General features: G+C 38.7%; 1 protein-coding gene across 5 annotated transcripts in view; it reads left to right on the plus strand.

Annotated features, from left to right (window-relative positions):
* The window catches only part of stox2b (storkhead box 2b), a 73,056-nt gene extending 56,103 nt beyond the window's left edge, over positions 1 to 16,953 (plus strand). For 3 of the 5 annotated variants that reach the window (XM_084430841.1, XM_084430842.1, XM_084430843.1), the window contains exons 3-4: positions 6,172 to 8,425; positions 11,652 to 16,952. In XM_084430841.1, the coding sequence (XP_084286967.1) occupies positions 6,172 to 8,425; positions 11,652 to 11,841 (2,444 nt within the window). In that variant the 3' untranslated portion in view covers positions 11,842 to 16,952. Of the gene's footprint in view, positions 1 to 6,171; positions 9,977 to 11,651 lie in introns of those variants that run through there. The other 2 variants (XM_084430840.1, XM_084430844.1) reach the window with 2 other exon arrangements.
* Positions 16,954 to 16,987: the final 34 nt, after the last annotated feature.

Genomic DNA, 16,987 nt, shown 5'->3' on the forward strand with positions numbered 1-16,987 from the left:
ATGCTGGAAGCATCTGTAAATCTTAAATGCTGAATCTATTTTATAACGGTTCAAGTCAAATCACCTTTATTTATATAGCACTTTTTACAATACAGATTGTATCAAAGCAGCTTCACAGTGATAACATGAAAATAATACAACAAAGTATGTTTCTAGAAGAAAATTGCATCATCGTCCACCTTCAGTAAGGCAGATCAATAATATTGTTGAATATTAAATGCCCCCAACTAAGCAAGCCAAAAGCCAAGGCAACAGTGGCAAGGAACCAAAACTCCATCAGGTGACAACGAACAAACAGTGTATGATTATAATTCAGGCAGCATTACAGGTCAGAAGTCAGATTGGATCAGAATATTCCAAATATTTATCCAGTTCCATCTGGTTGGAAGTCAGAGTCATCACGCCGATATGGAGATGAGTTTGTTGAGGATCAGTGCCGATGGCTGTCGTGTCGATGAGGCCTTCACAGGCCTGATGAGGCTGGAACTTCAGGGATGCGTTGTGGATGGTTCCAGGCGCAGGTCCACCATCTGATCTGGATACGGCCTGGATTCGGCTGACTTCAGTAAACCTCGGAATAAACAGAAAGACTAACATTAGCGTAGATGCCATTCTTCTTATGATGATGTAACGAGTACATTAGGTGTTATAGGAAGTGTCCCTGGTTACGGCTGACCTAATTTATGCGCCTAATAATCATTTAACTGATTTGAATAATAGATATGTATAATGTTCTATATGAATGCCAGGTAAAAGAGATGCGTTTTTAGTCTAGATTTAAACTGACAGAGTGTGTCTGCTTCCCGGACAATGTTAGGAAGACTGTTCCAAAGTTTAGGTGCTAAAATCACTATAGACGTGAAGGACTATAATGCGTTAAGAGCTCGCTCAAGTACTGCAGAGCTAAACCATTTAGTGCTTTATAAGTAATCAGCAATATTTTAAAATGTATACAATGTTTAATAGGGAGCCAATGCAGTGTTGACAGAACGGGGCTAATACGGTCATACTTTCTGGTTCTAGTGAGAACCCTAGCTGCTGCGTTTTGGACCAACTGGACTGTTTATTAAGCGTGTAGGGCAACCACCCAGTAGAGCATTACAATAATCTAGCCTTGAGGTCATGAACGCATGAACTGTTCTGCATTTTTCATTGAAAGCATATGTCATAATTTAGATAGATTTTTAAGAAGAATGCGGTTTTACAGATGCTAGAAACGTGGCTTTCAAATGAAAGATTGGTATCAAAGAGCACACACAGGTTCCTAACCGACGACGAAGACTTGACAGAGCAGCCATTAAGTGTTAGACAGTATTCTGGGTTAATACGTGCAGAGGTTTTTTGCCCAATAATTAGAAACTGTTTTTTCAGAATTAAGTAATAGGAAATTACTAGTCATCAATTTTTATATCAGCTATGCATTCCGTTAATTTTGTGAATTGGTGCGTTTTGTCGGGGCGCGAAGAAATATAGAGCTGAGTATCATCAGCATAACAGTGAAAACTAATTCCATGCTTCCTAATGATATCTCCCAAGGGTAGCATGTACAGGGTGAACAGCAACGGTCCTAGTACCGAGCCTTGTGGTACTCCATACTGATCAAGTTGCGTTTTTTAATAAGAGGTTTAATAATAGCCAGCTTAAAAGTTTTCGGTACATATCCTAGTGACAAAGATGAATTAATGATATTAAGAAGAGGATCTATGATCTCTGCAAGCATCTCTTTCAATAGCTAGTCTGTATAGAGTCTAACATACATGTTGTTGATTTAGATGATTTAATGAGTTTAGACAATTTTTCCTCTCCTATAGCAATGAATGAATTAAATTTTTCCTCAGGAAGACTACAATGCACTGTCTGATGCGATACTGTAGTAGACGGTTGCATAGTTATAATTTTCTCTCTAATATTATCAATCTTGTAAGTAAAGAAGTTCATAAAATCATTACTGCTGTGCTGTTTGGAAATGTCCGGTGTTGGGACTTTATTTTTCGTTAATTTAGCCACTGTTTCGAATAAATACCTAGGGTTGTGTTTGTTTTTTTCTAAAAGTGTTGAAAAATAAGCAGATCTAGCAGTTTTTAAGGCCTTTCTGTACGCTCTCTCCACGAAATGCGAAAAACCTCTCATTTTGTTTTCTTCCAGCTACACTCCATTTTTCTGGCTGCTCTCTTAAGGGCCCGAGTGTGCTCCTTGTACCACGACTATTTCCTTAAATCTTCTTTAAGCGCAATGGAGCAACTGTGTCTAAAGTGCTGGAAAAGAGAGAGTCAATCATTTCTGTTGCAACATCAAGTTCTTCTAAGCTATCTGGGATGCTGACGAGATGAAACTGATCAGGAAGATTATTTATAAAGCAATATTTAGTGGCAGAAGTGATAGTTCTACCATATTTATAACACAGAGTCGGCTTTGCAACCTTGGCTAAATTAAGTATACATGAGATTAAATAATGATCTGAGATGTCATCGCTCTGCTGCAGAATTTCAACGGCATCAACATTGATTCCATGTGACAATAATAGATCTAAATGATTTTAGTTTCAGTGATTTTTAGTTACACAGCCATTTGCACATGATAATAGCCATATCCTGGAACATTTGGATAAAGTCTCATATTCAGAGCGCTATAAAGCATGATGTTGTCACAGCAGTGATATGGAAAGTTTAACATCCGTTGTTATATGCTCTTATTGCAGAAACACAGCACAGGATAATGATGTTTTGCTGAAATCAGTGGTTGGATTATGGGGAAAATGTGTAACATTTTCTCAGAGGATGTGATACACACACATAGTGAATCAGCATTCTTGAGGCTTAAATTGTGATGCAGCTTAAACGCAAGTATTAGATATTCTTTATTTTTTGAAAGGCTGGTTTTAGAGGTTGTATCAGTGTACAAAACTACATTGCCACAGCCGTTTAGGTTATATGGGGCTGTAGATGCAGGAACCTGATTGTACTTGAACATTGAGGTGGTGTTTCTACAAAACTCACTTGAATTGTAACTCAAATTTACCTATTCTAATGCCATTTTTGCTACCGATGATTAAATCAAAGGCACCATTCAAGACGTTTAAATCAGTGGCCCTATATATCCTAATGCTCTCATGCAAGAAACAAGAAAAGATTGTGAAGTTAGTCTTTAGGAAACTTGATGACAGAGCAGCCCCCCCCCCCAATTTAATGTGGCTAGTATAATCATAGCAAGCACATTGTGATTATTCAATGTATTGCCTAGCCATAAATGTTAGCACAGCCTTAGTTGTTTTGTTACATGTCAGTCGTGTTGTGGTCAGATATGGCCAGTTTCAGCATCTCAGTGGTATGATGTTGATTATATCATGTGAGAGTGAGACTGAGCTAAAGAGATGCAGCAGTCCAGCAGATGCTGAGTCATAATGATCTCTGTGTCCCTTATGCAGTGAGGTTGCTATAGAATCTGTAGTGAACACAGAAGTTGCTATAGAATCATGATCACATGTTTGTAAGGTTGAATTAGGATTGCACCTCATTAACATAGGTTTTGAACCAGCTATACTTTTTGCACACCTGAACCTCTCCTCTAGACCATATTTCCAGTATCACCAGGAGAATAGGGCACCTGAGTAGGTTTGGTTTGATTCAGCTTGTAAGGTTACCTTGAACTGCTTTAAGTCACTTTAGATAAAAGCATCTGCCAAATAATACATGTAAATGTAGGTATGCATCTGAGTGTGTATAAAAGTCTAATGGGAATAGTTTTGTTCAGTTAGAAAGATAAAAGTGTGTTGGAGAGAGGCACATTGAATGTAAAAATAAAGCATACAGGCATCATTGAAATGTAATATGTTATTTCACAGACCACATTTTGATATGACTCCATGTAGCAGTTCATCTCACTGCATATGTTGCAGGATTCAAAAAAAAAATCCCCCGTGAAGTTTCTGTTTTGGCTCAGGTGCAAATCCACTGATGTGTTTGGTTTGGAGAAAGCTGCTATTACGAGGATGTTGCATGGATCCTGTTGTTAAAAAAAGTATTTTTGTGAGGCACACAGAATCACATTATTACTGCTCATTTTTCAGAGGTCAAAGTCTGTTTGTTTGGAGAAAAAACACTTCCTGACATAAAAGTAAAACATTGAGATGGAAACTTCTGTAGTGCAGACTCAGTGTATTCTTTTGACAGTTTTTTGTGTGTAATCTAAAGAGGAATAAAACTAGAGGGTTGAAGTTGAGTCAAATTTGTCATCTTTTTTTTTTTTTTTGCAGTGCTTTATTGTTCTTAATGAATGGAAACTTATCTGTGGTTAGTTAAGGGAAATTCTAGAACTAGACTAATATCTTAAAGGGTTAGTTCAACCAAAAATGATCCCATAATTTACTCATTTACTTGCCATCCTAGGTGTATATGATTTTCTTCTTTCAGCCAAACACAATCTAAATTGAAAAATATCCTGGCTCTTCCAAGCTTTATTATGGCAGTGAATAGTAACTGATTTTGAAGGCCAAAAAAGCACATCCAGCCATCATAAAAGTAATCCATACGGCTCCAAGGGGGTTAATACAGGCCTTCTGAAGCGAAGCGATGCGTCTTTGGAAAAAAACAACAACAACATCATATTTATAACTTTATAAACTAGAAACTAGAATGTTAAAAATACAAATATGTGTGCAGTTAAATGTCATAGGTAACTGTGTCTGATAAATAAACTACGCTAGCCATATTCCCATGAAATGATAAATAACAAATAACACAAACGCAAGATTTCTGTTATGTTTTAGTTAGCTTTTATTTAATACAAATGTGACGTTGGTAATTGTAACTACAGTATATATGGCAATGCGAGCACCTCCTCAACTGCACAAAAGGCTTGCACTACAAGAGAAAGCGGCGGCCGCACGAAAATGAATGCTAGTAGTGATTTTTTTTTTTTTTTTTTACTCTCTGAACTTATTCCCAGAACTTGGAAGAATGGACATTTGTCTGGGTTGTTGCATCCTGAGATGCCTTTTTTCTTTTTGTAGCATTTTAATACATCAAAAATGTCTGCTGTTTAATAGTCATTTGAATGTAATGCATCTATCAAGAACTTCTCAACTCAACAGCTAGGTGTTTAGAACCAAAGTGAATTTCTGCAATAAGTGATAGGCTGTTGTTCTCGATTGGATTAGACAGTTGTTTAAGTGTGTGTGTGTGTGTGAGGGAGAGAGAGAGAGAGAGAGAGAGAGAGTGTTTGTAAGGTTGAATTAGGATTGCACCTCATTGACAGGGAAACTAAGCAGCAACTATGATGTAAGTACAGGCAACCCCACTCCGCCTCAGCGTTTACATATAGAAGTGCGCTGGACTACCAGTGTACTGCAAATGGCAACGCAGAACTGATACATCGCTCAAATCTTTAACTCCATATTTTGTCACATTTAGGGTCTTCTTTACTGTTTGAAAGAGTTCAGGAGTGGAAGAAATGCTCATGGAATGTGTTTCTCTTATAAAACTGTGACGTCACAAATATCTCTATTTGGACCACAGAAGTGTATGGCACAGACAGAGACATACATGTATACAGTAGACTTGCCACCTGAAGCGTGGACGTTTGAACGGGGTGTTGCCTACTATGTTTTAGCTGCAGTGGGGGGTGGGGGGTGGGATTGCGTCACTCTAGGCTGGTTTTAAGGACTCCATGATGTAATGGGGAGTAATGCCAGCAGAGGAGCAAAGCTCTGAAACCGGTCAACCAAGCACAGAAGACAGTCACCACTGCACCATGTCTATATGCTGCATTAAACACAGCTATACTAATAGTATCAAACAGGACAGAATATGAATGGAATTTTAATGAAAGGCCGTTTATTTTAGCTTTATTGAGCAATGAACATACATGCAGCTATAAGCACTCGTGTTGTGATCCGTTATATTGGTCAATGTTGAGGGGATAAATTGAGAGACAACCTTTGAGTTAAGCATAGTAAACATTATTATACATGAATTGTAAGTGCTTGAAACAAAAAATGACAGCATGTGTTTTTAAATCCCATAATGTTGTCATTATGTGGAATCACACCTTGTGATACTTTGTTACAATCAGATTAAGATTATAGTATCAGTGTCAAATGAATATTGTTGGTGTCAAGGTATTTGTTTTGCCGTATTGGACTGATCATCTCCTGTCTCTTTTTCTGTCCGGTAGGCGTCCCCACTCCAAGTATGGAGATTCTGCGGCACACACTCAACATGCTGGTCCGAGAGCGGAAGATCTACCCCACCCCAGAGGGTTACTTCATTGTCACCCAGCAGACATACTTCATCACGCCTTCCCTCATTAGGACTAACAGCAAGTGGTACCACCTAGACGAGAGGATACCAGATCGCATGCAGCAGCAGCAGCCATGTACCTCTCCTCACTCAGGTACCATGACACCCTCCACGTCCGGATGCATCCGGGAAAGACCTCACCACAAGAACCACAGTGATTCCTACAACAACACCTACCGGGAGGACATGCCTAGCACACATACCTCAACCTTACAGAGAAGGTCTAAGGAGCATAAAGAGGTTTCTCCTGTGTCTCCGCCCCCTCAGCAGCCACCAGAGAAGAGTAAGAGTGCGCTTAGTTTTCCATTTAAAACAGAGACGAACAGTAAACACAAAGATGGAAGCAGCAGCAGTGGGGAGAAGCAGTCTAAGAAGTTTGGACTGAAGCTCTTCAGGTTGAGCTTCAAGAAGGACAAGACGAAACATCTAGCCACGTTTTCCGCCCAGTTCCCACCTGAGGAGTGGCCACTGCGGGATGAGGAGACACCCACCACCGTTCCCAGAGAGGTGGAGATGGAGATCATCCGTCGGATCAACCCAGATCTTACGGTGGAGAACCTTGCTCGCCACACAGCCGTAATGAAGCGATTGGAGGAGGAGAAGGCACAAAGGAACAAAGCAAACTCCTCGGCTCAGCAGAGTGCACGCAGCAAGAGGAGCCGCAGCCATCGAAAGACCCAGCAGGGCAAGGCTTCACGTTCCCATAGCAAAACACGAGCGTCCAGGGGGGATCCGTCTGAAGGATCCAACCTGGACATATCCTATGACCGGGATTACAGATTCTACAGCTCCTCGTTGGTACGTTCTCCACGTGAAACCATGATGTCCATGGAGCGGAATAGGGGGAAGTATATGGTGCACAGCAACCCCAATATTGTGGAGTCTCACTTTACCACTGCTCCAGAGTGGGATGTTTCTGGGGAACTGGCAAAGCGGCGGACAGAAATGCCATTCCCAGAGCCCTCCAGGGCACAGTCACATTCCAAAGTCCACCGAAGTCATAGTCATACACAAGAGAGAAAGTCACGAAACGAGAGGTCGGACAAGGCCAAAGAAAGGTCACGCTCCATGGACAACTCCAAGGGACCTCTTGGTGGTCCATATTTAGGTGGCCCAGAGGACTTTGAGTGCAGTCCCGATGACAGGAGTCGGTACTACACTGACGATGGTACTTTGAGGGCATCTGCGCAGGCGAACCACTATTCCCGCATCATGCTCTCTGCTGCTAGATTACACTCTGAAGTTTGTGTGCCTGATGTTGGAAGAGGATCCTCAGAGGATGCTGTACTTTACCGGACGCTGGAGAAGAGTAAAAGCAGGGATAGTCTTCCTGCTTACAATGACCTGAAGTCTTGCTCTCCCAAAACACCTGTGGATGACTATTTCCAGTGCACTGCGGCAAATGAAGTCTCTCTCTCTGCCCCATCATCTCTTGTAAAACCCAGCCATGACTTTACGGATAGTGTCTGGAAGGGGATCTCCTCTGACCGACTGACACCTCATCTAACACCACCTCACCCTATAGAATATAAAGAGGAGACAGCCAAGGGACAAAATACTACTCCTATAGCGACAACAAGCCAAACTCCCGAGCATCTCCCCAATGGACGATTGATGCACCAACACAATCCCGACTCAGGTGACATGGACAAAATGCCAGAGGTTTACAGCCAAGAGACTTTGTTTAAACCTCCAGACTACGTGGAGAGCAGCTTCTCAAGGCCAGGTACGATAGGTAGGTCCCCTCACACCAAGTCAGCGGAGGTCCTTGGGACTCAGGAGCATTTCGATAAACCTCTACCACTGACCGTGCCTCCATCCTCGGCTCAGGAGCAGGCTTCATGTGCAGAAACAACCTTTGACTATTACAATGTGTCGGATGACGACTCGGAGGAGACTAGTCATAAGAACCGGGTGGAGCAGAAAGTTCTAGAAGAGGGAGGGACAATGCAATGGCTGCTGGAACGGGAGAAGGAGCGGGATTTGCAGCGGAAGTTTGAGAAGAATCTAACCTTTCTAAGTCCCAAGGAAGGTGAGGGGAACAACAGCCAAAAATCGGTCCATTCTACCCGATTGGACAGTATGGACTCCAGCAGTGTGACTGTGGACAGTGGATTTAATTCCCCACGGTAAGGCACTCAGGGCCACTTTAAGGGTTTGTTTCATTTGTTGTGTTGACAATAGGGTGTGTCTTAAATGAGGGGTATGCTATTCTATGAATAGACATATTCTTTTTTTTTTAACTCAGTGTTAACTCACAGAAACATTTAGGGTTCTTTGCTTTTATAGTCATGACAAATTCCGTATTGCCTTAGTTTAATCCTAGTTGTGCAAACCTTACATTTTCTTATTTTAAGTAGCAATAACCACCTCTGTGAATGACATTAAGGCCAGAAACATACTCTATGCAAGTACAAAAACGCCAGTGTGTCTGTGCCATTCAACCTGTGGGTCATATTTCAGATAACTAGCTATAAACATGTCAACAGTTAAACTAACTTTAACTTGCAAGATACTGTTAAAACTGTTGTTCTGCCATGACAGTAGTTGACCTGAAATATAACTTCCCACTATAGTGGCCCTTGCAGAAGTGAGGAGAATGAATTTTACATGTTGCATTACAAATTGCGTTCTAATACATTTTGCAATACTACGGTTCATACTTGCGTAGAGTATTTGTGGGCTTAATGCTACTCTATGTATCAGGTTTTCACTAAAATGGGGGAGGCCCTAACACATGAGGTACTGAATACACCTTAATGTAGGTCAACCACTACCAGTTTTATAACTGCAATCTTTGAAAGGGTTTACACCATTTGTTTTTGTTTGCTTTTGTTTTAAACAGAATTTTTTTGTTTAAATGTGTTGTTTTTGAGTGCTCCTTTTGTCATTTTTGTCTAAATGAACATCATGTTTGTATTGTAAGTGTTGCATTGTGTGTTCTCAACCAAAATCCATTGGGTTAATTAAATTGTTCTCAAAATTATCATGATATAATGGATACGCACATGTCTGTCACTTTATCTGTTGATATGTTTGAGGCCTTACTTAAATAATAAATTACCTTGAGCACATGATGCAACTGGTGCAACTTTACGTCCTGACGTTATCCTTGTCCTCCCTTTCAACCTGCACCCAAACCCTTTGATCTCGTCTTCCAAATGTCTGAAACCTCTCATACTGCAAGCTTCCAGTAGACGTTTTCATGCTCTGATATTGCAGTGCAATAATGTTGACTCAGAAAACACTTTAAAGTTGAGTGCAAAGTCTGTTTTGCAGTCATAAACCCAACAATAAAAAAAAAAAAGACTTATCATCCAGAGTGATATAAAGAAGTTTGTGGCGTCCACTTGAGGAAATATACCATGCGGTTTAAAAATCAGACCTCTTGAACTGCTGAAATTGATGAAGTGGATATTTTCTGTCTGCATTTAGAAAAATGTGATTGGATGAAGAAAAACAAGCACTGTACTGTTACTCAGGTCACCCTGTTAGGCAGAGCGGGTTGAGTTCACTTTACTGTAGTGACAGCGAAGCCCGCTCAGTGCCAAAAGCCTGATGAGACATTTCAAACATTTGAGGAACAAAATGTGCCCCCATGTTTTGTTTTGTTTTGTTTTTAATTGTGATATTTTTTGTTTTGTTTTGTTTTTCCCCAAATTAAAGTATGTTGTTTTTCATACAGTGGTTCAGTTGTAGTTTTTACTGTGTGTGTGTGTGTGTGTTTGTTTTGTGCAGTTCCTTCCTGTGTTTTCATTCTCCCCTCTTTCATTTTGGTGGCAAGCCATGTTCAAAACATCATAGAAAAGGGAAACGGTATGTTTCAAACAGCGGTATGTCAAAAACAACTAAATTCCTGTTATTGTCCTATACATAAAAAAGGCATCGCAAATATTATTATATTAACTCTTTAATGGGTACACCCATCTCTTTTCTTTTTTCTTTTTTTTTTGCGTTTTGTAGTCTCTTGGGCAATAATAATAATAATAATAATAATAATAATAATAATTGATATATGAAACATACAAAAAATCTAGATTTGCTAACTTCCAAATCTGACCGAGTAGGAACTATAGGAGTGATATATTCGAATGGGTTGAAATTTGATCATGATGTCTAATTTATGTGCTGGTTATTTAAAGCTGAATGAACTAGTTGGAGTTGGAGCTGAGCTGTATGTCACTTGAATGGGTTCCTCTTGCATTTGATTGATTTAAATTTAGATTCTCCCTTTTAAATTTGAGGAGGCACATGTAAATGGACCAATTAATGTGACGTTTATACAACCTCTCATATAGTCCTGCTTCTTACATTGGGCATGTTTGGGCTCTTTGTGAGAAACATCTGGTGGCACGGGTGCTTTTAGTCAACATTGAATTCCGTACCTTTAAATGTTCTGTTCTTTCAGGTTTGTATTTCTCATTTTATCATAGTCTTATTTTATTTTTCTTGCTCCTGTACTGTCCTTTCTCTTTTCTATTTTCCTTTATCTACTTTTCATTTAGTGTCAGAGTTGGGCACAATTCTGAATGAAGTTCCAATGTAAAGTGAAGGTATTCAAAGAAATTCAACATGGTCCAATACAATGTTTGTAAAATCAATTTTGTTGCAAACATATTTATATTATTTATTTATTTTATTATAGCACTACTGTTTACATTTTTTGGTGTAAGTTTAAAAAAAAAAACTCTTATTCAGCAAGGATGCAGTAAAGAAATTTATAATGTTATAATGTTACAAAACATTTCTATTACAAATAAATGTTCTTTACGTTCTAAATTTATCAAAGAATCTCATGGTTACCAGAAATGAATTGAAAAAAATTCAACAGTCACTCAGCAGGAATTTAATTACAACCAAACAGAAATGATTACATGATTCATTTTGACAAATCTTTTCCATTTGTTATGAAAAAAATAAAATAATAATTGGCCCATTGGACATACTTCTATCAACTAAGATAAAAAAAATAAAATAATAATCATCTAAATTCTCTAATAGATTTAATTAATTTGGCTTTACGGCACCACAAGCATTGTCCACCGCAAGATATTGACAAGAACATTTGTGTTTGGCTCCATTTCGAATTGAATTCCCTTTTAATTATGCTTCTTATAATCTAATTTGAATTCTACGTCCTGTTTGCTTCAGCTTCAAATTCTGGAGTTTATTTGGAAATTAAAAGGCATTCTCAGTTCAGTTCTGAATGGTGCACAATAGCGAGACTGTGATTGTTAAACTTTGATTAACCCCCCTCCAACCTTATTTCAGCGTGTTACTAATCAATTTCCCACTTCTGCTTTCTTCATAACACTTGCATTCTCTTTCCCTTTCTGTCCTTCTGTACTGCTTCAGCACGCGGGAAAGCCTTGCTTCGAACACCTCGAGTAATGTGGAAAATAGCAGGCGTCAGAATATGGCTTTGAGTCCAGGACACATTGGCACCAAAAGACCCCCGCCGCCCTACCAGCCCCCCAGCTTCCGTACCATCCGTGAGCCGCCCGCCAACCGCACGGAGAAACAGGCCTCCATCACCAGCGTGTAGTGATGGGGTCCGCTAAACTGAACTTCACCAGGACTGTTACAATCTTACAGGCAGGACGTTCTGAGCTCGTGTGACGCCTGTTCCAGCTGTCATTTCAAATAGAGGCGCGTTTCAGAAAACGCAGGTCATCATGATTCACTGGAGGTATCTTTCACTTTTTTTGATATTTGGAACAAATACTGCTGCAGACAAACACGTCAGTTCATTAGGACTCAATTTACGCTGATCTGCGATCATGTTTGGGATAAAATCCTTGATCAGACTCATTTGTAGGTGTCCTTTATAGCTTAATGTATCCACTACGGGTCTTAACTGTCTTCTGATCCAAACTTGGCTGCGTTGCCTCTGCCTATTCATTCATCGCTGTGTCTAGTGTTTCATTCTGTACGCTCAGGTCCCTCTGAACTCTACTGACTCACTGGCTCATATTTGCTGGCCGTAACTTGAAGGCCGCGATAATCTGAACAAGCTCATCCGTTTCCGCTGGAATCGTTTTACTGCATCCTTGTGTATCGTCCACTGTCCTGGGATTTTTCTTTTTTTTTTTTTTCTTTCTGGGATGTTTGTAGTTTATTGAAACTTAACAAAACATACCACCACCAAGGCATTATTTGTTTATAAAAAAAAACAAAAAAACAATTTAAATATTACTGGTGCTTTCTCAATGAATGGGCCGTTATTCTTAAAAAAAAGAAAAAGAAAAAATGGATTCCAACTTTTTTTTCCGATTTTTCTCTTTTTAACCAGGTGCTCAACTACTAGACGACACAGAATACACACATTGCTACCTCCACTATTTGTACAGTTGTAGAGGGAGACAAGAGTGACGTCCACCCCCCACCTTAGGTCCGCTGTATTAGACAAACCACTTATCAGCTTGCAAACTGTGAATGTACTGCTAGTGCTTTTCAATCACATCTCGATCATAAAGCGTTAGTAACCTACTGTTCCCATACTAATAGAGCCGAATCTCATTGTAACAGAGAGGAGACTTGTGTAGAGTTTGGAATCATATAGGACCCATATAGAGTGGATAATTTAGAACTTCATATCTCTGATATGTCCAGCCATGTTCAATTATTTGTTATTTATATATTTATTATTATTATTATTACTTTTTTCAGTTCTTTTAGTACACAAATTCATGGTAAGCATTAGAACAATATTTCACTGATTCTTGAGATGTGGGGCCAAACATGTCAATTTTATCTGGTGAATAATTACAAAAAAGAATTACTGAATATAAAATGTACTACCACTAATGTAAAAAAGATGTTTATTGTTTATTCAGCAAGGATTAAAATGATCAATAAATGACATTTTTAATATTACAAAACATTTCTATTTCAAATAAGCAGCACAACTTTTTCAACAATGATATTAAAGGTACACTATGTAACTTTTTGTTTTGTTGAAAATTAAATTTAAACGAGTCAATTAGGGAAGCATCGATAACCGATAATTCTTTATATTTGAAAGCTGATAACTAATATATTGGCCGCTAAATCTAGATGCAAATTTTTATATCATTTTTGAGAGCCTGATTACAAAAACAAACGTCTCACCATTAAAAATCCATGTCTCAAGCAACAATTATAATGTTCTCTGAAGTGTCTCAGCGGAAGGAAATAATCCATTATTTATCGGCTTTACTACACTGGCCAAATTTTCTTATTGGGCCGATAACATAAAAAATATATCAGCCGATACCGATATGGTGGCCGATAAATCGTGCATCCCTAGAGTCAATGCATCATCAATCCTTCTTTCTGATTTTGTCTTACCTGGATTCATTATGATAAGCCTATTATTTATAAATGTTTATAATTTAGACCCGTCACGATGGTTTTTGCGGGAAACTGCATACATGCGTCACTTGTCCGTGCGTGTCTTGTCATATCTTTAAATAGAGAAGTGTTTGGTGTTGGAGTGGCATAGGTTATGGCGCTTTTCCACTGCATGGTTCGGGACGGCTCACTTATGGCGCATTTCCACTGCATGGTACGGTACGGTACGGTACGGCTCGCTTCGGCTTGCTTTAAATGGTACCACCTCTGTTGAGGTTCCAAGCGTACCGTACCGATACTAAAATGTGACGTGAAAACACTGCAGATCACTGATTGGTCAGACAGAATCGTCACTACCAGCATCATTGTATTTGCGACACGAGACACTAAACCCGCTAGATTTAAATAGCCAGTAGACAACAGCCAATGCTGTAGCACCTGTTTTTAAAGTATTTGCTTGAAAAATGAAGTAAAAAACTTCAAAAAAAGAAATGGCTGAATCGTGGTCAGTGGACGAGGTGCAGATGTTCCTCTCGTTGGTTGCCGAGGAGCGGAGTAGAGGCGGAAACTATAACGATCAGTCCCACCCACTTTGAAGCGGTACTAACTGCATTGGAAAAGCAACCGAGCTAAAGCGAACCGAACCGTGCCGTACCGAGTCGAGTCGTACCACGCAGTGGAAAAGCGAAGCGAGCCGAACCGTTCCGAGTCGAACCGTATCGAGCCGTACCACGCAGTGGAAAAGCGAAGCGAGTCGAACCGTATCGAGCCGAACCATGCAGTGGAAAAGCGCCATTAGTTGTTACAATGAGCGAGAAAGGTTGAGCAGATAAATCTCCAACCTCCGGAGAATCACCACCGAACAGAGGAGAGTCTGCTGGCAAAGAGAGAACACGACAGAGCTCATAATAAAACCAGAATCAACATTGGCTTGGCTCTTCGGAGATGGCGAGAACTGAGGGATTTGTAACGTTGTAAAAGTGATGTGGAGATTATGGTGTTTTTATTACTCAACAGGTGAGTATGGTATTTTATTGAATAGATAAATTGCCATATGTAGTTCATTGTAAAGCATTATCTATTGTGAAGGGTCATATTCATCCGCACAGTCACGCAGAGCCGAAGCACAACCAAAACAATGTTCTTTCGCAAAATGCATGCAGTTTTGTTTTTTTACTGCTAGAGGGCCAAAAGTTGCATAGTGTACCTTTTTAAAAAATGTTTTTTGAGCACCAAATAAGCATATTAGAAGGATTTCTGAAGGATAATGTGACTCTGAATTACAGGTTTTTATTATATATAAAATTAATGTAGGTAATTATACTTATTCCCTGACCATAATTTGCCAACTCCATCTTAAAGATTGTAATAAAATTGTATGGGATAGTTTAAGTCCGATTAGCAACCTAGTAGCAACACCAGAAAAATAAAGTGGCTACTGCAATTAAAACTTGTGTGGTTGTTTTGTCAACAAAATATGGTTATGATAGTGTTATATTTTCATCATTCTTAAAGGGATAGTTAAAAATGTTCAATTCAAAACCCCAAAATTTTGATTCTGTCATTAATTACTCCCCCTCATGTCATTCCAAACCCGTAAGACTTTTTTGTTCATCTTCGGAACACAAATGAAGATGTTTTTTCTTAAATCTGAGAGTTTTCTGTCCCTCCATAGACAGCTACACAACTACCACTTTGACGCTTCTAAAAGTTCATGAAGATATCGTGAATCCATATGAATTTAGCGGTTTAGTCCAAATTTTCAGAAGAGACTTGTTCGCTTTATATGATGAACGGATTTAATTTAGGCTTTTATTCACATATAAACATTGACCAACTGATTGGTCAAGGAGAATATCAAACAGGTTCACATGACGTGCGAGAACCAATGAGGTTCATTCTTGTTGAACTTCTGTTCATGTTTGCTGATGAATGTTTAAATGTGAATAAAAGCCTAAATTAAATCTGTTCATCATATAAAGCGATCAAGTCTCTTCTGAAAATTTGGACTAAACCGCTCAATTCATATAGATACGTTTTACGATCTCTTTATGACCTTTTCAAAGTCAAAGTGGTAGTTGCATTGCTGTCTATGGAGAGACAGAAAAGCTCTCAGATTTCAGATTTGTGTTCCGAAGATGAACGAACGTCTTACAAGTTTGGAACGACTTGAGTGTTAGTAATTAATGACTTTTAATTTTTACAATTAATTTGCATCCAACCATCCCTTTAAATCTAAATGCTAGATTTGTGAATATTTATAAATATTAATTTCAGATATGTATCATAAATGTTGACAAATCTATAAAATCGTGTCGCATTACAGTATTGACATGTGAATGAGTTATATATAAATGATTTATAAAATAGCAACCAAGCCAAAGTAAATGCCTCTGAACACGTGCAAGTTAATACAAAATAATTATTTGATGCATAAACTTTTATGTTCTGTTCTGTGCCCTGTTTTGTCCCAGTATTCAAGAATCAGTGATTTCTAAGTTTTTAAATAAGTTATGAAATAAGTCTGAAAGAATATCTTTTTTCTTTTTGTGAAATGATGTTCACTGCTCCATTTAGTGAACATCTGTCATATTTCATCAGAGTACGAGTCCCCTCATGAGTTCTAGAGGACTGTAAAATGTCACGCTCTCGAATAAATGGATAAACTGCAGCCAGGACTACCTTGTTATACCATGTTTGCACTAATGCCTGTTCTCTGGTGACTGTAAAAAGGATAAGGAAAAAATCATCCGAATGGATGTTGTTTATAATGAACATATTTCATACGAAATACTGATAGTCCATGAAATGTCTTCCCTAAACATGATGGATTTCTTATGGTTCTCAATAACATTGTTCCTTATTGTGACATTATGTCATTCTGTAAGAGATGGCTATCTGTCAAGCTAAGTATAAAAACCTACAAGGGGGATTTTTTTTTTTTTTTTTTTGGTAAAGTCTATAATATTAAAAATAAAAATAAATCCCCATTTGTGTAGTTGTGCTGTTAAATGTTTTAGTGTACTAAATCCCTCCCTTGGGGATTGTGTAACTTTTTAAGACAATAAAATAACATGACATGTTTATAACTGTGTAATCTCTGTTGAGATCAATGCCATGCTAACATTCTGGTGTCATGTGAATTGCAAGGCTTGAAAAATAATGTTCACATTGAGGTAAACTACCGCAAAAAACCACTAGAGAGCGCTCGACAATCTTCAAAGCATTGACCTTATTCCAACTAACACATGTATGAACACTTTTATGTGATATAAAATAATTCCTTCAAGGTTCAGGGTTGTACATGGTCAAACTACTCTACTTCCTGTTATAATGTTCAAATGTGCAACAATTCAAGT

The sequence above is a fragment of the Rutilus rutilus genome (assembly GCF_951802725.1).
Source record: "Rutilus rutilus genome assembly, chromosome: 14".
Lineage (NCBI taxonomy): Eukaryota > Metazoa > Chordata > Actinopteri > Cypriniformes > Leuciscidae > Rutilus > Rutilus rutilus.